This window comes from Haliotis cracherodii, unplaced genomic scaffold (genome assembly GCF_022045235.1).
Source record: "Haliotis cracherodii isolate W230 unplaced genomic scaffold, xgHalCrac1.p SCAF_4, whole genome shotgun sequence".
NCBI classification, from domain to species: domain Eukaryota; kingdom Metazoa; phylum Mollusca; class Gastropoda; order Lepetellida; family Haliotidae; genus Haliotis; species Haliotis cracherodii.
The window spans coordinates 46,152,807-46,177,949 of NW_027266297.1; the positions used below are offsets into that span (position 1 = coordinate 46,152,807).

Consider the following 25,143-nt stretch of genomic DNA (forward strand, 5'->3'; position numbering starts at 1 on the left):
TACACAATGGACAGAAGGGATGTCCATGGAAAGAATGCAGAGATCTAATGCTTTATTTATTTCTGACGTATCTAAAATTGACATGAAACCTAACCTAATCTGGCTTTTCATAGCTACATATAATGCCAATGTGGTGTTTATTTGTACTCCAGCTGTCCAGCTGTGACAGCAGAGGACACAGTCCATGGGCATTGGGGTAGAAGGTTTGTAAACATGGCACATAACTGGGAAGTCCTTGTGTGGCTTTGTGGTGATTATAAGTGAAACACATATAAAACAAAATTAACACTTAGTAATCAAGGATTTTATTAACAAATTAATATGAAATAAGTTCCTATCTATTCCTCTTTGGAATGTGTTTAAATGGTAGCTGCAATCTTGTAAACAAACAATGAAACAACAGCATAAAATAAGTGGACCATCTGCTGCAACTGATTTCCCAATGTTTTAACAGTAAGCAGTGTGCAGAGTATCTGTCTGCCTGTGCATGTGGATGTGTACCTCCTGAATCCTGTTTTAAACCAGAAAAGTACTGTTGTATCCCAGCTACCCAGACAGACCTCTTCTCACTCTGCATAGGAGTTGATAAAAGAATGGAAACATGATCACATCATTACTACGTACTAGAATGTTGACAGGTAAAATATCACAGATTAAGTGGCAATCTCTGCTCACAGACATTGAATAAGTTAGCAGGGAGACATCACATTTGGCAGGAGTTAGTTATACTATGATAACACAAATCACAACAGCAACACCACGACAAGCTAAATCGTCACTGATTGGTTACTGGTATTATCACTTGGAAGAATGAACACAGGCATTTGATGTGCACCATAAGACATCTAAGGACATACAGATCTCTGAGAAGACCCACATCACACAGTTTTAGCTTGAGAGGATGGACATACAGATCTTTGAGAAGACCCACACACCACACAGTACTACGACTAGCTTGCGAGGACGGACATACAGATCTCTGAGAAGACCCACACAGTACTACAACTAGCTTGCGAGGACGGACATACAGATCTCTGAGAAGACCCACACACCACACAGTACTAGCTTGGGAGGACGGACATACAGATCTCTGAGAAGACCCACACAGTACTACTACTAGCTTGCGCGGATGGATATTCTCTCTATGAGTAGACCCACACACCACACCCAACAACGAAATGGGCAGATGCATGGTTTGGCTGTTAAAAACATAGACCACTGTTCTATGATTACATGAACAGAAATGGGTAATATGAAAATCTGATAATTATAACATCATTTAACATCCCATAAACATCATTATCACCTTACAATACAAGACTATTCCTGTACTTCCAGTGAAAAGCTGCATCATGGGACACACTAGATGATGTACAGTTACATTACCAGAAGGCACCGGCTACTGGGTGACTAAATTCACTCATCACACCTGTCTAGGGACTCTTCATGGACAATGACAAGATACAGATATCACAGTACAGGGTGTTATGTGTCTTTACACATGAAGCATGTCACTGCAAATGTTCATGTGAATATTGAATAAGTGAATTATCTGATATAATGGAATTAGAATGTCTCTTAAACATGAAGCCATCAAAAATACCCCCAAAACAGCACATGGATCTAGTCATGGACAAAGATAGCCCTTCCTCCTCCTCATCCCAGAGAGAATGACTTTATATACGGAACTGATGTATGCATAACACCCAGCCACTCAGAAACAGAGGCATTAATTATATGATTGTAACATTGGGTTTAATCAACTAATGTATTCACAAAAACATACTGATTAGATGTAAACTGAAACTTGTTTCTTGTGAAGCTTTGCTTGTGATGTTGTGCCAGTAGACGCATGTTGACAAAGGCACAGTGAAGTGAACAACAGTAGGATCATGTGAGGCACAGGTTGATGCTTGGTTACATCACAAGAGTTTCACAACCAGACAACACAGAGATCACAGGTAGCATCTGTCTACAACACTGAAAGAAAGCCTGGATGGAATTCACTACTGCAAGTGTAATGTTGAAGGGCTGAGGAGTCCTGAGATGTCACTAGCAGCTTGGACACTTACAGCGCAGTCTCGTAGGAGATGAGACATAGAGGCAGCACCTGGGTCAGGTCGAACACCACATACTCCTGCAGTAGAGTTGGCTCAGGGTCACAGTCATCCTTCCGCAATCTGCCAGGGGTCTAAAGTAAACAACCATGGATAAGCATGATCAAGATGGTCCACAGACTGTGAACTTATAGAACGTTTACTGAGAAACTCCATTCCTCTAAATAGTCACAACATGCCAAGTCTGTGACATGTCCATCGAATTACAGTGAATTACATCTACTTGTCATATTTGGCATATCAGTTTTCAAATTCAATTCAACACAATGAAATCTACATTGGAAACATCTATATAGAACACAAAGTAGGCTTATGTCCTTAAGAGTGCATAAATATATGATCCTCAAAGAACGAAACTCTGCATTTGTTTCTGCATGTCATTGTGAATATCAAGCTGAAAATAACTGTGATGCATGCACATCTATCCTCTGGTTAAAAAAATCTGACTTGTCATGCAACTACAGAGGAAAGTTGTGTGCAGACAGCCTGAACTGTTAGTTAGACACAATGTGCTTATTCAGTCCAATACATACTATGATAGAATCAAAGTTTGGGCTGCAATGTTGGCGTGTCCGGTCCTGCTTTGTGACTGTCTCCACCTTGCCCAGCCCCACCTCCACCAGGACCAGGCGGGAGAACTGCAACACACACCTCACCAACTTACATCTCATTACGCAGCAATTGGCTACAATAAACAACACACATCTCACCAACATACATATCATTACAAAGCAATTGGCTACACTAAACAACAAACACCTCACCAACTTACATCTCATCATGCAGCAATTGGCTACAATAAACAACACACACCTCACCAACTTACATCTCATCATGCAGCAATTGGCTACAATAAACAACACACACCTCACCAACTTACATCTCATCATGCAGCAATTGGCTACAATAAACAACACACACCTCACCAACTTACATCTCATCATGCAGCAATTGGCTACAATAAACAACACACACCTCACCAACTTACATCTCATCATGCAGCAATTGGCTACAATAAACAACACACACCTCACCAACTTACATCTCATCATGCAGCAATTGGCTACAATAAACAACACACACCTCACCAACTTACATCTCATCATGCAGCAATTGGCTACAATAAACAACACACACCTCACCAACTTACATCTCTTTACGCAGCAATTGGCTACAATAAACAACACACACCTCACCAACTTATATCTCTTTACGCTGCAATTGGCTACAATAAACAACACACACCTCACCAACTTACATCTCATTACGCAGGAACTGGCTACAATAAACAACACACACCTCACCAACTTATATCTCATTACGCAGCAATTGGCTACAATAAACAACACACACCTCACCAACTTACATCTCTTTACGCAGCAACTGGCTACAATAAACAACACACACCTCACCAACTTACATCTCATCATGCAGCAATTGGCTACAATAAACAACACACACCTCACCAACTTACATCTCATCATGCAGCAATTGGCTCCAATAAACAACACACACCTCACCAACTTACATCTCATCATGCAGCAATTGGCTACAATAAACAACACACACCTCACCAACTTACATCTCATTACGCAGCAATTGGCTACAATAAACAACACACACCTCACCAACTTACATCTCATCATGCAGCAATTGGCTACAATAAACAACACACACCTCACCAACTTACATCTCATTACGCCAGCCCAAATAATCTAGTTGAAGCTGGGGATATGTATTACATGTATTACTTACAGCAGAAAACTGGGCAGCCTTGGACGGATACTTGGAGAAGTACAGACCCCTCCCATACTCTCCATACGAGAAATCTGTGAGAAAGAATGACAATACAGCCATTTAAATCTGAAGCTTACCTGCAGTTTACTGAATCCATCAGCGAACAAGCATGAAATACTCACATCCCCCGCCAATATGACATGTCGGGTGTGTGCAATTCATTAGCTCCTGTGAACTATGTTCACTGGGCCGTTTTGTAAAGAAATATACTACGTTTTTCAAGATCTGCTCCGGAAACTAGGACTACTTCCATTTTTAGTTTAAATCAACGTCGTTGCCATGGAAACTCGAAAAATAACTTTAAAAAAAATCCAAAAGTATCCAAAGGCACCAGTTCACCACTAGACCTATCAATGTGCAAAATATGGTGAAGAAAAATGGTACGGTTTTCAAGATCTGCTCCGGAAAGGAGGACTACTGCCATTTTCAGTCTAAATCAAAGTCAAAATATTGTTTTTAAACAGGCCAAACTATCAAAAAGCACCAGTTCACCACTAGACCTATCTATGTGCCAAGTATGACGAAGAAATATGCTACGGTTTTCAAGATCTGCTCCGGAAACGAGGACTACTGCCATTTTCAGTCTAAATCAAAGTCGGTGCCATGGAAACTCAAAAAAAATAAATTTTAAATCCCAAACTATCAAAAGGCACCAGTTCACCACTAGACCTATCTATGTGCCAAGTATGATGAAGAAATATGGTATGGTTTTCAAGATCTGCTCCGGAAACGAAATGTGACGGATGGAAGGACGGCTGGACGGCCGGCCGGAAGGACAGAAGGACCGACGGACGGCACCCATTCCTATATGCCCCTTCCACTTCGTGGCGGGGGATAATAAAACTGACAGAACTGGGTGAACTGTAAGACAATTATTAGGAGTAAAAAGTACAACAAGCAAAAGATTTTTAATGCCTGTATTTAAAATATCTCAAATGAAAATATTATACCAGGTATGCACTCTTGGTCTGATCATGCCTCTTAAAGACTAACCAAAATAGCTTGGCAATGTACCTCATGTACCTCGTAGCCAGGACGAGCCTATTCCATAATGCATGAACCTGGTTCCTTTGCAGATTGGAGTAGTCTAGACTTCCTAACTGGTTTTGTGCACTTTAGAATGGACATGTCGGCATGCCTGTAGTACCCTATACAGTGGAACCCTTCTGCAAGGATAGCATGAGGAACAATGCACTGTTTCAGGGCCCATGTCTCCTGATGGCAGGGACCTGGCACAATCCTGTGACACATCGACATGGCCGACCTACCTGCATCCGAGAAGCCGGAGTCCAGTATCTCCTGTATCCGTTCAGGTCTCTGCAGAGATCCACAGTAGTACAGTTCAGTCACCATGCTGCCATCACCAAGGTGGTCACGACGCGACTGGTACGCCTTTTTTACCGAATCAGGAAGCACAGCCTGTGTACATACATTCCAGGATTGTGACACGAGCAGTTTGGGCTAGTACTACTACTGAATGGCAATGTGTCTATGACTGACATTTTGATTCAATAATAACTTTTAATGTGTTTTGTAAGAACAATGGCAGAACGAATGCCTACAGTAAGTGTAAAGTCTTACCTTAGTTATAGAGGTGACCTCATAAGTATTCCTGATAGTCTTGTCTGCCTTCATTCCTTCCTGGAACTCTTGTGTTACATCACAGAACATGGTGGAATCCTTACTGTGGTTATTGGGATCCTGCTGGCTCCGCACACGGGCACAGGGGAAGGAAAGGTAGGAGCTGTCACCTGCATCAACACATATAACATACTGATGGTAGTCCTACCACACCTGGACCAACACATCAAACATACTGATGGTAGTCCTACCACACCTGGACCAACACATCAAACATACTGATGGTACTCCTACCACACCTGCATCAACACATCAAACATACTGATGGTAGTCCTACCACACCTGGACCAACACATCAAACATACTGATGGTAGTCCTACCACACCTGCATCAACACATCAAACATACTGATGGTAGTCCTACCACACCTGGACCAACACATCAAACATACTGATGGTACTCCTACCACACCTGGACCAACACATCAAACATACTGATGGTACTCCTACCACACCTGGACCAACACATCAAACATACTGATGGTACTCCTACCACACCTGGACCAACACATCAAACATACTGATGGTACTCCTACCACACCTGGACCAACACGTCAAACAAATTAACAACAACAGCTGCATATGTGCTAATACTTATCGGCGGAATGGGTGTCAATACTGACCTATAGATGTGACCATGTGCTTGTCCCCAGTCTTCTCAGGGCTGACCATGTGTAGACTACGGTTGTTCAGGCTAGCATCCATCATGTCCAGCTGCTGCTGCAGGCCCTGTATCAGTGTGTCCGTGCAGATGTCTTCATCTCCTTCTGTCACAGCATCAGACAGCATCATACCACCCAGCATAACATGTAGTTTAATCATTCAAAACTACAAATTAGATGCATATTTAAAGGCTGTTTATTCAACTGTAAAACCTAGGTCTTACAATTCAAATATAAAACATTGATGTATGAATCGAAAAACCGACTGAATTGATCTTCAGTAACCCATGCTTGCTGCAAGAGACAACTACTCTTGTCGTAAGAGGCGAATAGCAGGATTGGGTGGTCAGACTTGCTGACTTGGTTGATGCTTGTCATCGTATCCCAGTTGCGTGGATCAATGCTCATGATGTCAATCACTGGATGGTCTGGTCCAGGCTTGATTATTTACAGACCGCCATCATATAGCTGGAATATTGCTGCTGAGTGCGGCGTTAAATTTAACAATAAACGAAAAAACAACATTCTTCATAAAACTTTTTCAATTGTAAAGAAACTGAAGATAAAGTTTTTTTTATCATTATTATGAGAGCAAATTCACATATATATATAGAGCAATAGCAGAAGAAGCCTACCTTGGTTATCATCAGTCAACATATCACCAGTGTGGAAGGCAACTCTGGCAGTAGAGAGGCGGTATGCAATGAAGTCCTTCTCTGTAACATACCCCGGCAAGTTATAGGTTATATAGTGACCTTACACTCAGTGATAGGTCTGGATAGATAGTACGCAAAAAGTCTTTCTCGGTAACAAAAGGTAGGTTATACAATGACCTTGACATTAGCTGTGATAACCTGTTTCGTGCATGTGTTCGACAGGTCATCACAGCTAATGCCGAGGTCATTGGTCATTATTTCAACTGAAACATGTTACATGGTGATGTTACAGTCAGTGACAGGTTTAGACAGGAGGTCCGGATTGAAGTCCTTCTCTCTAACATAAACAAGCATGAAATACTCACATCCCCCGCCAATATGACATGTCGGGTGCAATGCATTAGCTCCTGTGAACTATGTTCACTGGGCCTTTTTGTAAAGAAATATACTACGTGTTTAAAAAAAAAAATGGTGCGGTTTTCAAGATCTGCTCCGGAAACGAGGACAACTACCATTTTCAGTCTAAATCAAAGTCGTTGCCATGGAAACTCGAAAAATTATCTTTTAAAAAAATCCCAAACTATCAAAAGGCACCAGTTCACAACTAGATCTATCTATGTGTAAAGTTTGGTGAAGAAATATGGTACGGTTTTCCAGATCTGCTCCGGAAAGTCGTTGCCATGGAAACTCGAAGAATATTTTTTTTTAAATCCAAAACTATCAAAAGGAACCAGTTCACCATTAGACCTATCTATTTGCCAAGTATGACGAAGAAATATGCTACGGTTTTCAAGATCTGCTCCGGAAACGAGGATTACTGCCATTTTCAGTCTAAATCAAAGTCAGTGCAATGTAAATTCGAAAAATAACTTTTTTTTTAAAATCCCAAACTATCAAAAGGCACCAGTTCACCTCTAGATCTATCTATTTGCCAAGTTTGGTGAAGAAATATGGTACGGTTTTCAAGATCTGCTTCGTGGCGGGGGATAATAACTGTGTCACAGCCATCAAGTGCAATTGTTACATATTTCCTAATGCAAAGTACACAAGAGGCATCAGGAAATTACCTCTCATTCTGCTGCAACTCGGAAATGGAGTTTGGCTACTTATATACTTATATCTATTTCCATTGGATACCTTCAGTTCAGTGAAGAAATAATGCTGTTCAGTAAGTTACAACATCCCAAATCAACAAAGGCACCACTTCACCACTATACTGATCTGTAATAGCAAGTTTCATCTATAAATATTCAACAGTTTGGAGTTTTGCTGTGGAAATGATCTCTACGAATTACCTCGTTTTCAGTATGAGTCCAAATTGTCATCATGAAAACATACAAAAATGAAAACAATAAAAATCCCAAATTATCAAAAGGCACCAGTTCAACACTAGACTGATCTGCATACCAAGTTTGATGTACAAATATTCAACTGGGTCAGAGTTCTGCTCTGGAAACCAGCACTACTCTCATGTTCAGTATAAAGTCAACCTTGTCATCATGACAAAAATAATACAAAAAATAGAAATACCAAATCATCAATTAATGCCTAGCCTGATCTGTATAGAATGTTATTATAAGAAATATTCAGCAGTTTCAGTTCTGCTCTGGAAATGTTTTTGAAAAATTTGGGGATAAAAAACTACAGAGCTTGAAGTTTGACTGACCTACAGTAGCCTTTTCTTTTTGCAGTTTATCATTTTCCATTGATAATTTGGTCATCAGGTCCGACTGAGACTTCACCTAAAAATAAATTGACAAGAAGTGTGAAGCACATATATCTACAAGAAATGTGAAGCACATATATCTACAAGAAATGTGAAGCATATATATCTACAAGAAATGTGAAGCATATATATCTACAAGAAATGTGAAGCATATATCTACAAGAAATTTGAAGCATATATATCTACAAGAAATGTGAAGCATATATATCTACAAGAAATGTGGAGCATATATATCTACAAGAAATGTAAAACATACATATCTAAGGGAATGTTGATGTTCTTTATGGTAACATATGCCTTCATCATTGTTATGCTGTATAGTATGCTGAGAAGGCACTGTTTACAAACATTATGTACAAGGGTGATATACTATGTTCTGAGCCGCACATATAAAGACTTGACCTAAAGACATTAAATGATTTATTTTTAAACATAATCCCCTTTCACACTGATACATTTTTTCAAATGATGTTGGAGGGTCTTTTCCCAGTCTCATAAAAGTCCTTCTCTTGGCTATCTACACCTGCTATGGTGGCACTGTTTAAGTCAACATTGGTTCGGCGAGAGTTTTCTTTATGCTAGGGAACAAGTGGAAGTCAGATGGAGCCAGATCAGGAAAAAGTGACTTCTGAGAAGGTTTCTGTGAAAATGTTGACAGGCTTCGATGACTGCAGGTGGTCTTCAAGGCTCTCCCTGTGATGTCTAAACTCTGCTGCCCACCTCTTTAGTGTGGTATTAGAAGAGGCATCCTTCCAGAGTTTTTTACTCATATCTTTTCATGGATGGACTTTGGTGTTGAGCCTCTTTTCTTCTTGATGACTGCACGTTCCTCTAGTTACACCATTTCCAAAGACAACAGACCCCTGCTTGTTTTCTGACTTGTCACAGTCAAACAGTTTACTCAGTTGACTCAAGTTCATGTGGATAGCTCTATGACATATAAGGTCCACAACTCATGATTTCACTATTATGCAGGTCCTTCTATGTGAGGCTCAGAACCTGTCAGTCAGTCCTCGCTAGACAACTCCTACTTACAATGGCCTTGAGTTGCAGAATCTCATGTTTCATCCTCATGACACAACTGACCTGGGCTTGATAGGCCATCAATGTCTTGTCCTTCCTACAACAATGTTACATGTACTCATTACACTGTATCTTACATGTTCAGACCACTCTATGCTACATGCACAGACCACTCTGTATGTTACATGCACATACCACTATATCTTACATGCACAGACCACTGTATCTTACATGTACAGACCACTGTGTCTTACATGTACAGACCACTGTGTATGTTACATGTACAGACCACTGTGTATGTTACATGCACAGACCACTGTATGTTACATGTACAGACCACTGTATGTTACATGTACAGACCACTCTATGTTACATGCACAGACCACTGTATGTTACATGTACAGACCACTCTATGTTACATGTACAGACCACTGTATGTTACATGCACAGACCACTATGTATGTTACATGTACAGACCACTGTGTATGTTACATGTACAGACCACTGTGTATGTTACATGCACAGACCACTGTATGTTACATGTACAGACCACTGTATGTTTCATGCACAGACCACTGTATGTTACATGCACAGACCACTGTGTATTTTACATGTACAGACCACTGTATGTTACATGCACAGGCCACTGTATGTTACATGCACAGACCACTGTGTATGTTACATGTAAAGACCACTGTATGTTACATGCACAGACCACTGTATGTTACATGCACAGACCACTGTGTATGTTACATGTACAGACCACTGTATGTTACATGTACAGACCACTGTATGTTACATGCACAGACCACTGTGTATGTTACATGTACAGACAACTGTGTATGTTACATGCACAGACCACTGTATGTTACATGTACAGACCACTGTATGTTACATGTACAGACCACTCTATGTTACATGTACAGACCACTGTATTTTACATGCACAGACCACTGTGTATGTTACATGCACAGACCACTGTATGTTACATGTACAGACCAATGTATGTTACATGTACAGACCACTGTGTATGTTACATGTACAGACCACTGTGTATGTTACATGCACAGACCACTGTGTATGTTACATGTACAGACCACTGTATGTTACATGTACAGACCACTGTGTATGTTACATGCACAGACCACTGTATGTTACATGTACAGACCACTGTATGTTACATCTACAGACCACTGTATGTTACATGCACAGACCACTGTATGTTACATGTACAGACCACTGTATGTTACATGTACAGACCACTGTATGTTACATGCACAGACCACTGTATGTTATATGTACAGACCACTCTATGTTACATGTACAGACCACTGTATTTTACATGCACAGACCACTGTGTATGTTACATGCACAGACCACTGTATGTTACATGTACAGACCAATGTATGTTACATGTACAGACCACTGTGTATGTTACATGTACAGACAACTGTGTATGTTACATGCACAGACCACTGTGTATGTTACATGTACAGACCACTGTATGTTACATGTACAGACCACTGTGTATGTTACATGCACAGACCACTGTATGTTACATGTACAGACCACTGTATGTTACATGTACAGACCACTGTATGTTACATGCACAGACCACTGTATGTTACATGTACAGACCACTGTATGTTACATGTACAGACCACTGTATGTTACATGCACAGACCACTGTGTATGTTACATGCACAGACCACTGTATGTTACATGTACAGACCAATGTATGTTACATGTACAGACTACTGTGTATGTTACATGTACAGACAACTGTGTATGTTACATGCACAGACCACTGTGTATGTTACATGTACAGACCACTGTATGTTACATGTACAGACCACTGTGTATGTTACATGCACAGACCACTGTATGTTACATGTACAGACCACTGTATGTTACATGTACAGACCACTGTATGTTACATGCACAGACCACTGTATGTTACATGTACAGACCACTGTATGTTACATGTACAGACCACTGTATGTTACATGCACAGACCACTATGTATGTTACATGTACAGACCACTGTGTATGTTACATGTACAGACCACTGTGTATGTTACATGTACAGACCACTGTATGTTACATGTACAGACCACTGTACTGTATGCTATCAGTACTGACCACTGTGTGTATCCTATCAGTACTGACCATTGTGTGTGTATGCTATCAGTACTGACCACTGTGTGTGTATGCTATCAGTACTGACCACTGTGTGTATGCTATGAGTACTGACCACTGTGTGTGTATGCTATCAGCAGTGACCACTGTGTGTGTATGCTATGAGTACTGACCACTGTGTGTATGCTACCAGTACTGACCACTGTGTGTGTCTGCTATGAGTACTGACCACTGTGTGTGTATGCTATCAGTACTGACCACTGTGTGTGTCTGCTATGAGTACTGACCACTGTGTGTGTATGCTATCTGTACTGACCACTGTGTGTGTGCTATCAGTACTGAACACTGTGTGTGTATGCTATCAGTACTGACCACTGTGTGTGTATGCTATCAGTACTGACCACTGTGTGTATATGCTATCAGTACTGTCCACTGTGTGTGTATGCTATCAGTACTGACCACTATGTGTATGCTATCAGTAATGACCACTGTGTGTGTATGCAATCAGTACTGACCACTGTGTGTGTATGCTATCAGTACTGACCACTGTGTGTGTATGCTATCAGTACTAACCACAGTTTGTGTATGCTATCAGTACTGAACACTGTGTGTATGCTATCAGTACTGACCACTGTGTGTGTATGCTGTCAGTACTGACCACTGTGTGTCTATGCCATCAGTACTGACCACTGTGTGTGTATGCTATCAGTACTGACCACTGTGTGTGTATGCAATCAGTACTGACCACAGTGTGTGTATGCTATCAGTACTGACCACTGTGTGTGTATGCTGTCAGTACTGACCACTGTGTGTATATGCCATCAGTACTGACCACTGTGTGTGTATGCTATCAGTACTGACCACTGTGTGTGTATGCAATCAGTACTGACCACTGTGTGTGTATGCTATCAGTACTGACCACTGTGTGTGTATGCTATCAGTACTAACCACTGTGTGTATGCTATGAGAACTGACCACTGTGTGTGTATGCTATCAGTACTGACCACTGTGTGTGTATGCTATCAGTACTAACCACAGTGTGTGTATGCTATCAGTACTGACCACTGTGTGTGTATGCAATCAGTACTGACCACTGTGTGTGTATGCTGTCAGTACTGACCACTGTGTGTCTATGCCATCAGTACTGACCACTGTGTGTGTATGCTATCAGTACTGACTATTGTGTGTATGCTATCAGTACTGACCACTGTGTGTGTATGCTATCAGTACTGACCACTGTGTGTGTATGATATCAGTACTGACCACTGTGTGTATGCTATCAGTACTGACCACTGTGTGTGTATGCTACCAGTACTGACCACTGTGTGTGTATGCTATGAGTACTGACCACTGTGTGTGTATGCTATGAGTACTGACCACTGTGTGTGTATGCTACCAGTACTGACCACTGTGTGTGTATGCTATCAGTACTGACCACTGTGTGTGTATGCTATCAGTACTGACCACTGTGTGTATGCTACCAGTACTGACCAATGTGTGTGTATGCTATCAGTACTGACCACTGTGTGTGTATGCTATCAGTACTGACCAATGTGTGTGTATGCTATCAGTACTGACCACTATGTGTATGTTACCAGTACTGACCACTGTGTGTGTATGCTATCAGTACTGACCACTATGTGTATGCTATCAGTACTGACCACTGTGTGTGTATGCAATCAGTACTGACCACTGTGTGTGTATGCTATCAGTACTGACCACTGTGTGTGTATGCTATCAGTACTGACCACTGTGTGTGTATGCTAACAGTGCTAACCACTGTATGTGTATGCTATGAGTACTGACCACTGTGTGTGTATGCTATGAGAACTGACCACTGTGTGTGTATGCTATCAGTACTGACCACTGTGTGTGTATGCTATCAGTACTAACCACAGTGTGTGTATGCTATCAGTACTGAACACTGTGTGTGTATGCTATCAGTACTGACCACTGTGTGTGTATGCTGTCAGTACTGACCACTGTGTGTCTATGCCATCAGTACTGACCACTGTGTGTGTATGCTATCAGTACTGACCACTGTGTGTGTATGCAATCAGTACTGACCACTGTGTGTGTATGCTATCAGTACTGACCACTGTGTGTGTATGCTATCAGTACTAACCACTGTGTGTATGCTATGAGAACTGACCACTGTGTGTGTATGCTATCAGTACTGACCACTGTGTGTGTATGCTATCAGTACTAACCACAGTTTGTGTATGCTATCAGTACTGAACACTGTGTGTATGCTAACAGTACTGACCACTGTGTGTGTATGCTGTCAGTACTGACCACTGTGTGTCTATGCCATCAGTACTGACCACTGTGTGTGTATGCTATCAGTACTGACTATTGTGTGTATGCTATCAGTACTGACCACTGTGTGTGTATGCTATCAGTACTGACCACTGTGTGTGTATGATATCAGTACTGACCACTGTGTGTATGCTACCAGTACTGACCACTGTGTGTGTATGCTACCAGTACTGACCACTGTGTGTGTATGCTATGAGTACTGACCACTGTGTGTGTATGCTATGAGTACTGACCATTGTGTGTGTATGCTATCAGTACTGACCACATGTTGAACTCCTGCTCCATCTCGATCACCTCGGTCCCCATGGCCTTGGATGTGTTGAGCAGAGTCAAGCCTGAAACACAGAACACAAAGTAGGGAGTCACACGGGCAGGACACTCAGTTGGTGTATGTTGTACTAGACACAGTTAGCAGTAAGTCACCCGGGCAGTACACTCAGTTGGTGTATGTTGTACTAGACACAGTTAGCAGTAAGTCACCCAGGAAGGACACTCAGTTGGTGTATGTTGTACTAGACACAGTTAAAGTAGGGAGTCACACGGGCAGGACACTCAGTTGGTGTATGTTGTACTAGACACAGTTAAAGTAGGGAGTCACACGGGCAGGACACTCAGTTGGTGTATGTTGTACTAGACACAGTTAGCAGTAAGTCACCCGGGACGGACACTCAGTTGGTGTATGTTGTACTAGACACAGTTAAAGTAGGGAGTCACACGGGCAGGACACTCAGTTGCTGTATGTTGTACTAGACACAGTTAGCAGTAAGTCACCCAGGCAGTACACTCAGTTGGTGTATGTTGTACTAGTCACAGTTAAAGTAGGGAGTCACACGGGCAGTACACTCAGTTGGTGTATGTTGTACTAGACACAGTTAAAGTAGGGAGTTACCCACCTGTGAATCCAGGCAGGAAGCACATCAAGGTACAATTGGTAAACTGCTCAGCAAGTTCACTGAAATAAAATACTGAGTTAGTTGATAAGACACGATAGAGACATTAATCATGCCTACCAACCTGCCTATTGCAACAGAGTTGAACTCATGTGATTTTGGATCACCTGGTTAGTACTTGTCATGAATGTAAATCTATTGCTGATACACCAACAGCCATCCTTTAATACCAGCAGCTATCCTCAACTACCCGCCAATATCCTTTACTACCAGTCGATATCCTTAACTACCAGCCAATATCAATAACTACCAGCCGATATCATTAAGTATCAGCTGATATCATTAACTACCAGAAGATATCCTTTACTACCAGCTGATATCCTTTATTACCAGCTGATATCATTAACTACCAGCAGATATCATTAACTACCAGCAGATATCATTAACTACCAGCCGATATCCTTTACTACCAGACGATATCATTAACTACCAGCGGATATCATTTACTACCAGATGATATCTTTAACTATCAGCAGATATCATTAACTACCAGCTGACATCATTAACTACCAGCCGATATCATTAACTACCAGCCGATATCCTTTACTACCAGCTGATATCATTAACTACCAGCTGATATCATTAACTACCAGCTGATATTATTAACTACCAGCAGATGGTATCCTTTACTACCAGCCGATATCATTAACTACCAGCCCATAACCTTTACTACCAGCTGATAACATTAACTACCAGCCGATATCATTAACTACCAGAAGATATCATTAACTATCCGCCAATATCATTAACTACCAGCCGATATCATTAAGTACCAGCTGATATCATTAACTACCAGAAGATATCCTTTACTACCAGCCGATATCCTTTACTACCAGCTGATATCATTAACTACCAGCCGATATCAGTAACTACCAGCAGACATCCTTAACTACCAGCCGATATCCTTAACTACCAGCTGATATCATTAACTACCAGCTGATATCATTAACTACCAGAAGATATCATTAACTACCAGCCGATATCATTAACTACCAGAAAACATCATTAACTAACAGTTGATATAATTAACTACCAGCCGATATCCTTTACTACCAGCTGATATCATTAACTACCAGCCGATATCCTTTACTACCAGCTGATATCATTAACTACCAGCTGATATCATTAACTACCAGCTGATATTATTTATTACCAGCAGATGGTATCCTTTACTACTAGCCAATATCATTAACTACCAGCCGATATCATTAACTACCAGCTGATATTATTAACTACCAGCCGATATCATTAACTACCAGAAGATATCATTTACTACCAGCCGATATCATTAACTACCAGCCGATATCATTAACTACCAGCTGATATCATTAACTACCAGACGATATTATTAACTACCAGCCGATATCATTAACTACCAGAAGATATCATTAACTACCAGCCGGTATCATTAACTACCAGAAGATATCATTAACTTCCAGCCGGTATCATTAACTACCAGATAATATCATTAACTACCAGCCGATATCATTAACTACCAGATAATATCATTAACTACCAGGCGATATCATTAACTACCTGCCGGTATCATTAACTACCAGCCGGTATCATTAACTACCAGCCGTATCATTAACTACCAGCCGAGATCATTTACTACCAGCATATATCCTCAACTACCAGCCGAAATCCTTCAAATAGCAATACTTTGACAGCCTCCATTGGGTTGGTTTATCAACTGGTTTCCACTCATGTTTAAAGTTAGGGAAGCCTGGTTTCAGGAACACATTCACAATGGCTTCGTTCCATCCATGTGGCTGTGGTTGTACCTACCTCCATCTGCTGTTGAGGACAGTGTCATCAGAGAAGCCAAACTTCTGGAAGAACTCTACAGCGGAATTATCAGCATGAACAACTACAGCCTCATAGTTGCCTACGACTGTGGGGTCCACGACTTGCTGCAACATTAGGATCAGGGTGTATACACATGATACAGTGCACTGTGGAAAATACTGCAGAGATTTGAGATAATTCAAAAGGAAAGGTCTTGTGTAGTCATGCTTAATACTTAGTCAATTCTGATACTGAGTGAGTGAGTTAAAGTTTAACGTCACATCGGCAATATTTCAGCCATATCGTGATGAAATTCTGATACTGAAGAGGAAAACATGTTTAGCATTGCCTGTGACTACATGAACGAAACTAGCCCTCCATATATTACATTTGTGTTAAATACAAAAGGATGTCTGTCTTGTGATATGAAACACTCATATTATCATCAACACACACCTTTAAGCATTGTTTTTGTGTTTGAAAGTGTTAATTTATAACATATGTCTCAGGGTTTTGCAATTCACTGATGATCAATTGGATCGGCATACTGAGCATACTGAGCTGTGATGTCCATGAGTACCATGACGTCATGTACCGATACTCAATGATAGAAGCATATGTATACATAACATATACTGATGGAAACAAACAAGGGAACAATGAAAAAATATAGAGAAATAAGCTTGACAAGATAGACAAGTATGGCAACCCATGAGAGCATATCACTCTACTGTGTCTAAAACTAAGTGTGGCCTTATCCATTTCCATCAGTATATATAGCTAAATAAACATCGAAGCAAACCTCAGGATTAAAAGACAGTGTAGATATTGCATGCTGAAATGCAATGTACTGTAATTTTGTCATTTTTACACTTTGCCTCTGGCATTACACAGAGGACCCTATAGGTATCACTCCTAGTAAGAACACACTGTAAGCTTACACTTGAACAAGAAGAAAAGAAATGAAACTAAACTGCACAATTACACCAGTGTTCAGGGTCACTGAGAAGCGAACTACTTACAGACATGAGGGACTTTCCTAAGCCAAAGCCACGGTAGGTAGGTCTGACGCTTATCAAAGTCAAATGTATAACTCGATCTTTATGGCGACTGAAAGACAATTTGCATCATGAAACAAAAGCAGAACGTTATTGCCTGTTTTAGACTATATCATATCTATCCATGACCTTGTACGCTGTCAATACGAACTTTGTGCTGTAACTATATAACATAGTGTCATGGCACTGTAGCTCACCATGTAGTGTAGTTTACAAATTTCACCAAAGGTAGCCACTTAACAAAGGTTGCTGTAGGAGGTCATATTGTAAACCGGATTCAATCCTCTGGAACAAACTGGGGTGTCCTCCTTGGAAGGAGTGAGTGAGTATGGTTTTACGCCGCTTTTAGCAATATTCCAGCAATATCACGGCGGGGGACACCAGAAATGGGCTTCACACATTGTACCCATGTCGGGAATTGAACCCGGGGCTTCGGTGTGACGAGCAAACGCTTTAACAACTAGGCTACCCGACCGCCCCCTCATTGGAGGGAACAAGCTTTTGCAGTTGAGATCCAAAGTCTTTGGACAGGACGGGTTTAACAACTACGCCTTTTGTTGTACTTTGTTTACACGTCTTCTGACATTCAATGCAAAGTGATATCGTACTGTTCTACTATCTCCCGATTTATATTAGCATATTTAGTCAATACTTTCAACATTTTGTCACGACCACCATGACCTTTCTTAATGATGTCAAACATATCCTTGATATGAAGATATGGATTCGGAAGTAGCTGTTGCAAAAGTAGATAGAGCAATGGTATAATATTACTGTCCACTTGATTTTGTAGGTCTCTGGCACCTATGGCTTTGACGTGAACTTTTGTAACCATCTGTATTCTAATCAGCTTGTTTGAATATGATGAGGAGACCGTTTTAGGTCACTGCTAATTATTTGAATAATAAACCCATTAGCTCTTATCAGATTTACTTATTAATTAAAAATACAAAATATAATTAGTGATGTGTTAACATTTGTTAACATCAGACATCTTCCAAGATCATACAGATATGGAACACTAAACTTCAAAGGCCTTTTCAAGGCTGCCAATTGTCATTTTTAAGCCTTTTTAAGTTAGTCTGTCAGTATTGTATTAAATCCAGCTCACTAACTATTGGTCATAACACCTAAAAAGAAGTATGACCATCACACATTTTCCAAGACATAATTTTCATCCGACAAAAACATTAATTAAGCCTATCATGAATTCTTCAGGGTGTTTGGCACACAAATATATCACTTTGATTAAAAAGTATGTGTAATTTTGTACAAATTCAAGGCTCTTCAAGCTATTTTGGTGATTCTGACTATAAAACTAAAAGTTCAGTTACCTCCCTTGACTAAACCCACCCCAAATTCCAGCCTTGTTTGTTCGGCAAGGGTGGCAACTGGGCTTTTTATAGTCAGTTAACTCCCTTGCCTCGGGAAGATGACATATGATTGCCTTGAATATATTGTGTAAACTGCATACTTAGTGAAGTTACTTTGATCATTTAAGATAAAAATAGATCCAAATTAAAATAAGGAGATAAAATTAAAGAGTCTAATTTATTTCAGTCAATCTGTCTAAAATCCTGTCTCATTCTTCAGGTAACATGTATATTGACTGAAAATTTCTTTCAACATGTACATTGCCTGACTGAATTAGTCAAGATACATATTGACAGAAATCTTGAGCCAATATACACATTGCCTGATTATAGCCATTGACTGTAACATACACAAATAATAAATACTCTTACACAAATTTCTTTTCAAATGTGGCACATGCCAGTAGTCTGTTCTCAATACCAATCTGACCCAACTCTATTTGGCCATTTTGTGTCCTCCGCTTCTTTCTCCTCTCAGACACTGTCTTTATGAAAGTACCAATGCCTTTGGAGAAGTCTTCTTCATCACTGCAACAGTTTTTATCAAGGGTCTATTGTTTGCCATGTTTGAAATAAAGAATGGCAATCAAAGTCATAACATTTGGGGATCCTAGATTAAAGTACCGTTGCAGAAATCCTTAAGGATCCCAGCACATAGTGTAACTTTTAACTGTACATTATATGAAATGTCAGGAAAATCATTTATAAAACAAAGCCACATTCAGTGTTAACTATATTCTTCAAGTGATCAAAGAAATGAAACATATTCAAAGAAATAGTCACCAGTGTCAACACATTTTATCAAATTCTCCTTCAGAACAAATTGGAGATGAAGGAATTTGAACTTAGGTCCTATTTGTTATATAAAAAACGACTTCTCATTTCACACTAATCATTAAATATCATTTGCAGAAATACTCAACATTCATACTGCCATGTGCTGTAGTTAAGTTCCAGTTAAACAATGTCTAGTCTGCAGACCTCTGAGAGTAATTAACTGACTGGGATATATATGTCTACATGTCATATGATAAAAGATGTGATGGAGATGATTGAATGTGTATACAGGTTTACTACAAAAAAAAGTATTTTTCTTACCTCTCCTCTTCTTCCTCCTCTTCCTCTTCACTGTCACTAAAGATGTCAGCAAATACACTGGGCGTGGCATCTTCACCCTCATAGGTGTCTGTTTCTTCATCTATCACATGAGACTTGTCATCATCCTTGTCTCCATCAGCCTCAGATACCTTTCTGTCTTTCTCTCCACTCTGTTTAGCTGTATTCAGACTTTCCTGTGTCTCTAGTGAAAGAGAGAAGATGGATTCCTGTGAAGAAGTTGCTGCAGACCGGACCAATGTCCACTAAGCATGCTAGGTGTAATGAGTATAAAACTCAACCTTAGTTTGTCACAAGCTCAATAGAGACTGACTACCCGGTAGATCAAATGACCAGGTCCAGCATATGCCCATTATAGGAATAGAATAGAACAAGTGTCCTGAAGCTTAAACAACAATAAAATGAATAAATGAAAAAATATCACTATATATATTTTTCTCTCGCTCAATATACTAAACATGAATATTGGCCAAAGAAATGAACTAATTAAACAACATGTATATCCATCCCTATGTGTAACATTTATGAATATATTTATATGCCTAACTTTCTCTTGTGTATATCGGCAGGAGGCCTTTTGTACAATATACTTCTTTTGACTTTTGACTATAAAACTAACAAAATGTTTAGGCCTGTCACCCTACTGAACAGCAGCCACTCCAAGAAATAAATTACACTTAAAAACTTTTATGTTTATTATGTCTCCCACCAGTAATATAGACCCTCTGATACAATATAAAATGTTATATATAAATTCCATGTCTACATCACTATCAGTGATTCAAGAAGCAGGCTGTAGTTTTAACTCCATGACAGGATCAATAAATCAATCAATCTTCAACTGCTGTTCTTTGACTAGGAAGATGGAGCTGTGAGAGGTCCTGGCTACAGAAGTTGTTGTACCAACTAGTTGTGTGGCTTACTTCCTCCCACAGCAACCATGTGACCGGAAGTGGTGATATGATGTATAACCACATCACAGCTAATAACGGACATCTGAAACTCATTGGGGAGGTAGCAAAGCCTTGGGAGGGCACCTTAGACGTAGTTATGCTGAATAAGTATCCAAATGTAAAAAATATTTAGATTTTACTAAGTTTTTTTTATCTTATCCTGCATTACTCATCTTAAGGCATTTTTATCAGATGGAAAAGAGAGTAGCAGGTGTGAAATCCAGTCATGGAAAAGGGAACAGTAGAAAAGGGAGTTGGCCAAGTTCTAAATTCCAATTCAAGACGCTGGAATAAGTGGAAACATGAAACCCCCAAGTCTGGGGTGATTACTATCAGGGAGGTAGCAGGGTCAGTTCCGAGGTGTAAGAGTCAAGACCATCTGGGGTTTGTGACCTGCTGGGCCCCTGTGGAGATGTGCCAAGCGTGCAGACAAAACTTGTCTGTCAACTGACTGAAGGGATGGACCAGTAGATGTGGCCACCCTGGGAGTTCAAGAGGGTCGCGACTGGCAATGTCTTGAAGATCCACAAACCAATTCCATGCCAGCCTCCAAGGCGTGACCAAAAGCAGTGACAGATTCAGTGTGTTTTTAATCTTCTGCAGAACCCTGGTAATTAGTACAGGTGGCAGAAAAGCATCCAGTGAATGCTAAATGCTGTGAACGTCCAAGCCAGAGGGAATGGGGAGATGAAGGTCCAGAGTTAATCATTCTGGCTGGTGGCAAATAGGTTGATATGTGGCAGGCAGAACCGCTGGAACACCATCACAGGCAAAGCTGGAGACACGTGCGTGGGTTTCAGAGATAGTGCAATTGAATAGTGAGGATGCACTCCAAGGCTGATGTAGGAGCTGCCTCTTGAACTCAGAATCCCAAACCCTTAAGGCGGGATAACCAACGCACCTGGTGGTGATGATCTCCGCCAAAGCCATGCGGATATGATTACGTAGATGGTCGATTTGACGTTGTTGAAATGACATAGTATGTAAAAGATGGACCAGATTAGGATTGTCCTCAATGAGATCCTGATCAATGGTTCTGGCAGACGAGGCCAAGACAGATAAGGGCTTGAGCAACCACCGAATTCCAGTCTAGCTTCTTGTAACGAGGTGCCTTAAAAGCCGAAGTGAGGGACAGTTTGGAGAAATCATCATCAAAGGCTGATATCAAATCTGTGAGCATGGGATCCAATGGGATGGATTTAGGGGAGGACCAAATTGTGTCAACATCTGGAGCCGGGGAGGGAGCGACCGAAGCCAACCGGTCCGCCATCTAATCCGGCACTTGGTAAAGTCCCATGTGTGTGTCTAACTCCATCGCGGTTGACTCGTAAGACGAATCGGCAACGTCTAGAGTGAGAGGATCTGGAAGTATGACAGGGAGACGCGGGGGGATAGAGGCATGTGTATGAGGCTGCAAAGGTGTAATGGCGTCCTCCAAAGGAGCCCTGGACGGACTGTGAGGTAGTAGTAGTTATTGGCAACAGAGGCGTATGCATATGCTATGTATCAGGTGCTTTTAGCACAGGAGAGCAAGCCGGGGGCACCAGAGGTATACTGATTACCTAATGTTTGAAACTGCTGTGGTCGCAGATAGCGCCAGAGTAACAGATGTCGTCATAAGCTGAGATAGACACATTGAACTATGAAGGCACAAGACATGCAAACGTGACAACATGGCAAAACAAGATGGCGGATGGAACAACACCTGCGCAAAGTAAGCCCAGGAAAGAGCCAAATCAGCCGAGATATACGCTAAGGTAGGCTATTATATATACAACTGAGAATGTATCAGTTATCAGGGATAAGGAAAGAATTCTGTCTGGTTCTTCAAACTGGGGAGCTTTATTCTTAAACGTCTGTACAGTCCAATGACCAGTAGTGATGTGGTTATATGTGATGGTGGCTGTGGGAGGAACGATGCCACACAACTGGTGGGTACAACAATTTCTGTAGCCAGGACCTCTCACAGCTGTGTCTCCTAAGTCCTAGTCAAAGAACAGCAGAAGAGGCATTCAGGTAGTAATGCAGGAAAAGATAAAAAATAATAATGAAGTCTGCATGACCCTCAATTGTCAAGGTAACTGGAAACCATATGTTCATGAGCACAATAGTAACTTTGTAACAGTATTGTACTTGCATCCAAAAGGAAACCTGTTACATGATGGAATAATGGACATGAAGTTTGCAAGAGATTAAAGCTTATTACTGATATTTAGCATTATTAAGCTTTTAAATCCACCTTTGATATCCCTGACAAGTACAACTGTGCGGGCCCACTTGTCACAAACAGTTGCATACAACACATCTGGTGTCATCTCCGACAGGGACACATCATACAGAGCTACAACAGCATGCAAGAGGTCTTTGTTGGAAACCTGAAACACAATAATCATATAATGTATTTTGGATAATGTAAATCAGACTTGCTATAGAACAAGTGACATTATCTATTGTTGGCCATCTTCCAAAGGCAAGGATGTTAACTGACAGTAAAAGTCCAGTTTCTACCCTTGCCGAACTAAGCTGGAACTGCCAGGCTCAATTGTACTGGCTATTGTCCCTTCTATGTCCCTCCTATTGACCAGTCAGATTCCCCTTCTCATATTACTTGCTGTTGCTTCAAACAAAATGGTGGTGTCCAGTCAAAGACGATCTGATCAATAATCAAAATCTATATTGCAATAAAACAGGTCTTACATCGCAAAGTGCATCAAATAACTTGATTAAAAACATGAAAAGATTTTCAAAATATCAGTTGGTGGTACACATCCTTTACAAATCCTGCATTCAACAGAAACCTGCATGTTGAAATCCATGGTGCTTGCGAAACGGATGTCTAGTTCATCATGTGATTTGATTGGACTGTGCCTAGACTCATTAAATTTAGCCCAGCCAAAATGTAACTACAGAATTCCAGACTATTCAGCAAGGGTGGAAACTGGACTGTTTTAGTCAGTTAACGCCCTTGCCTCGGGAAGATGATTGTGGGCAGATGCTTACTAAACCACAAAAGTAAAAGCAAAATGATGTTCACAGTTTGCCACCTACTTCCTACAATATTCCAGTGTGGAAAAAATAGAGGCAATCATTGATAGAGATAAGCATGAGATAATAATTATTCAGCTACTTCAGCAGTTAACTCATTCAGGTTAGATTAGGTCTTCTGCAACCCATGCTTGTAAGCGGTGACTAACCGGACCAGGTGGTCAGGCTCGCTAACTTGGTTGATGCATGTCATTGTATCTCAATTGCAAGGGTCGATGCTCATGATATCAATCAATGGTCCGGACTCAGTTATTTACAGACCGCTGTCATATAGGTAGAATATTGCTCACTGCAGCTTTAATCAACAAACAAACAAATACTTCAACTGGCAGGAATCGAATAAAGGATACATAAAGGGAGAAAATGTATTTTGGTAGACTGACATAACAGTTAAAAGCAATCATTCAAAAGAGTTAGAGAAAACATAAATATTACTGCCAAGTCCAGAAAAGAAAGCGTTGATGTTGTACCCTACCCCTTTGATCATTGATTCAGTTGTGCCTAGTTGCATTAGCCGTCGGAGATCAACAATCACTGGATAAGCAGAGACAGAATTGCCTTTCTTATCAGTGAACGTCAATCTATCGCTCAACTGCGATCCAGGTCGGCCTTGCAGATCTAGATGGTGAGAATATATATCAGGTAACCGTGTTTGTAATATGTCGCCTGACGCCTTCATGTCGACCGCTGTTTTCTGTAACAGCTTATCGTCTAGTCCATTTTCCGCCATGTTGTCAACAAAGCCTAAGTCCGCAGTGAATCGCCAGGCATGTAATCTATT

The 25,143-nt window shown here is 40.7% G+C and overlaps 1 protein-coding gene across 2 annotated transcripts; it reads right to left on the reverse strand.

The window, feature by feature from the left end:
- Positions 1 to 336: 336 nt before the first annotated feature.
- Positions 337 to 25,093, reverse strand: LOC139479004 (uncharacterized). 2 transcript variants are annotated; one of them, XM_071261731.1, is made up of 17 exons: positions 24,838 to 25,093; positions 23,557 to 23,692; positions 20,347 to 20,548; positions 19,621 to 19,776; positions 17,840 to 17,927; positions 16,818 to 16,942; positions 14,973 to 15,031; positions 14,342 to 14,414; positions 9,634 to 9,718; positions 8,539 to 8,614; positions 6,852 to 6,932; positions 6,178 to 6,318; positions 5,496 to 5,665; positions 5,183 to 5,333; positions 3,873 to 3,946; positions 2,651 to 2,755; positions 337 to 2,191 (listed from the first exon to the last, which is right to left on the reverse strand). In XM_071261731.1, exons 1-17 carry the CDS (start codon positions 25,090 to 25,092, stop codon positions 2,069 to 2,071), a joined length of 2,100 nt encoding a protein of 699 aa, XP_071117832.1. In that variant the 5' UTR covers position 25,093; the 3' UTR covers positions 337 to 2,068. The 2 variants fall into 2 exon arrangements, with proteins under 2 accessions (XP_071117832.1, XP_071117831.1); XM_071261730.1 differs by having other exon boundaries at positions 6,178 to 6,321.
- Positions 25,094 to 25,143: the final 50 nt, after the last annotated feature.

What these genes read in the sequence shown, in the direction of transcription:
- LOC139479004 (XM_071261730.1), bottom strand. Translation starts at nt 25,092, where the DNA reads ATGGCGGAAAATGGACTAGACGATAAGCTGTTACAGAAAACAGCGGTC. An exon ending in GTCCTCAACAGCAGATGGAG is followed by an intron (nt 15,032 to 16,817) that starts GTAGGTACAACC and finishes ATTTTATTTCAG; the next exon opens with TGAACTTGCTGAGCAGTTTA. An exon ending in AGGTCACCTCTATAACTAAG is followed by an intron (nt 5,334 to 5,495) that starts GTAAGACTTTAC and finishes GTATGTACACAG; the next exon opens with GCTGTGCTTCCTGATTCGGT.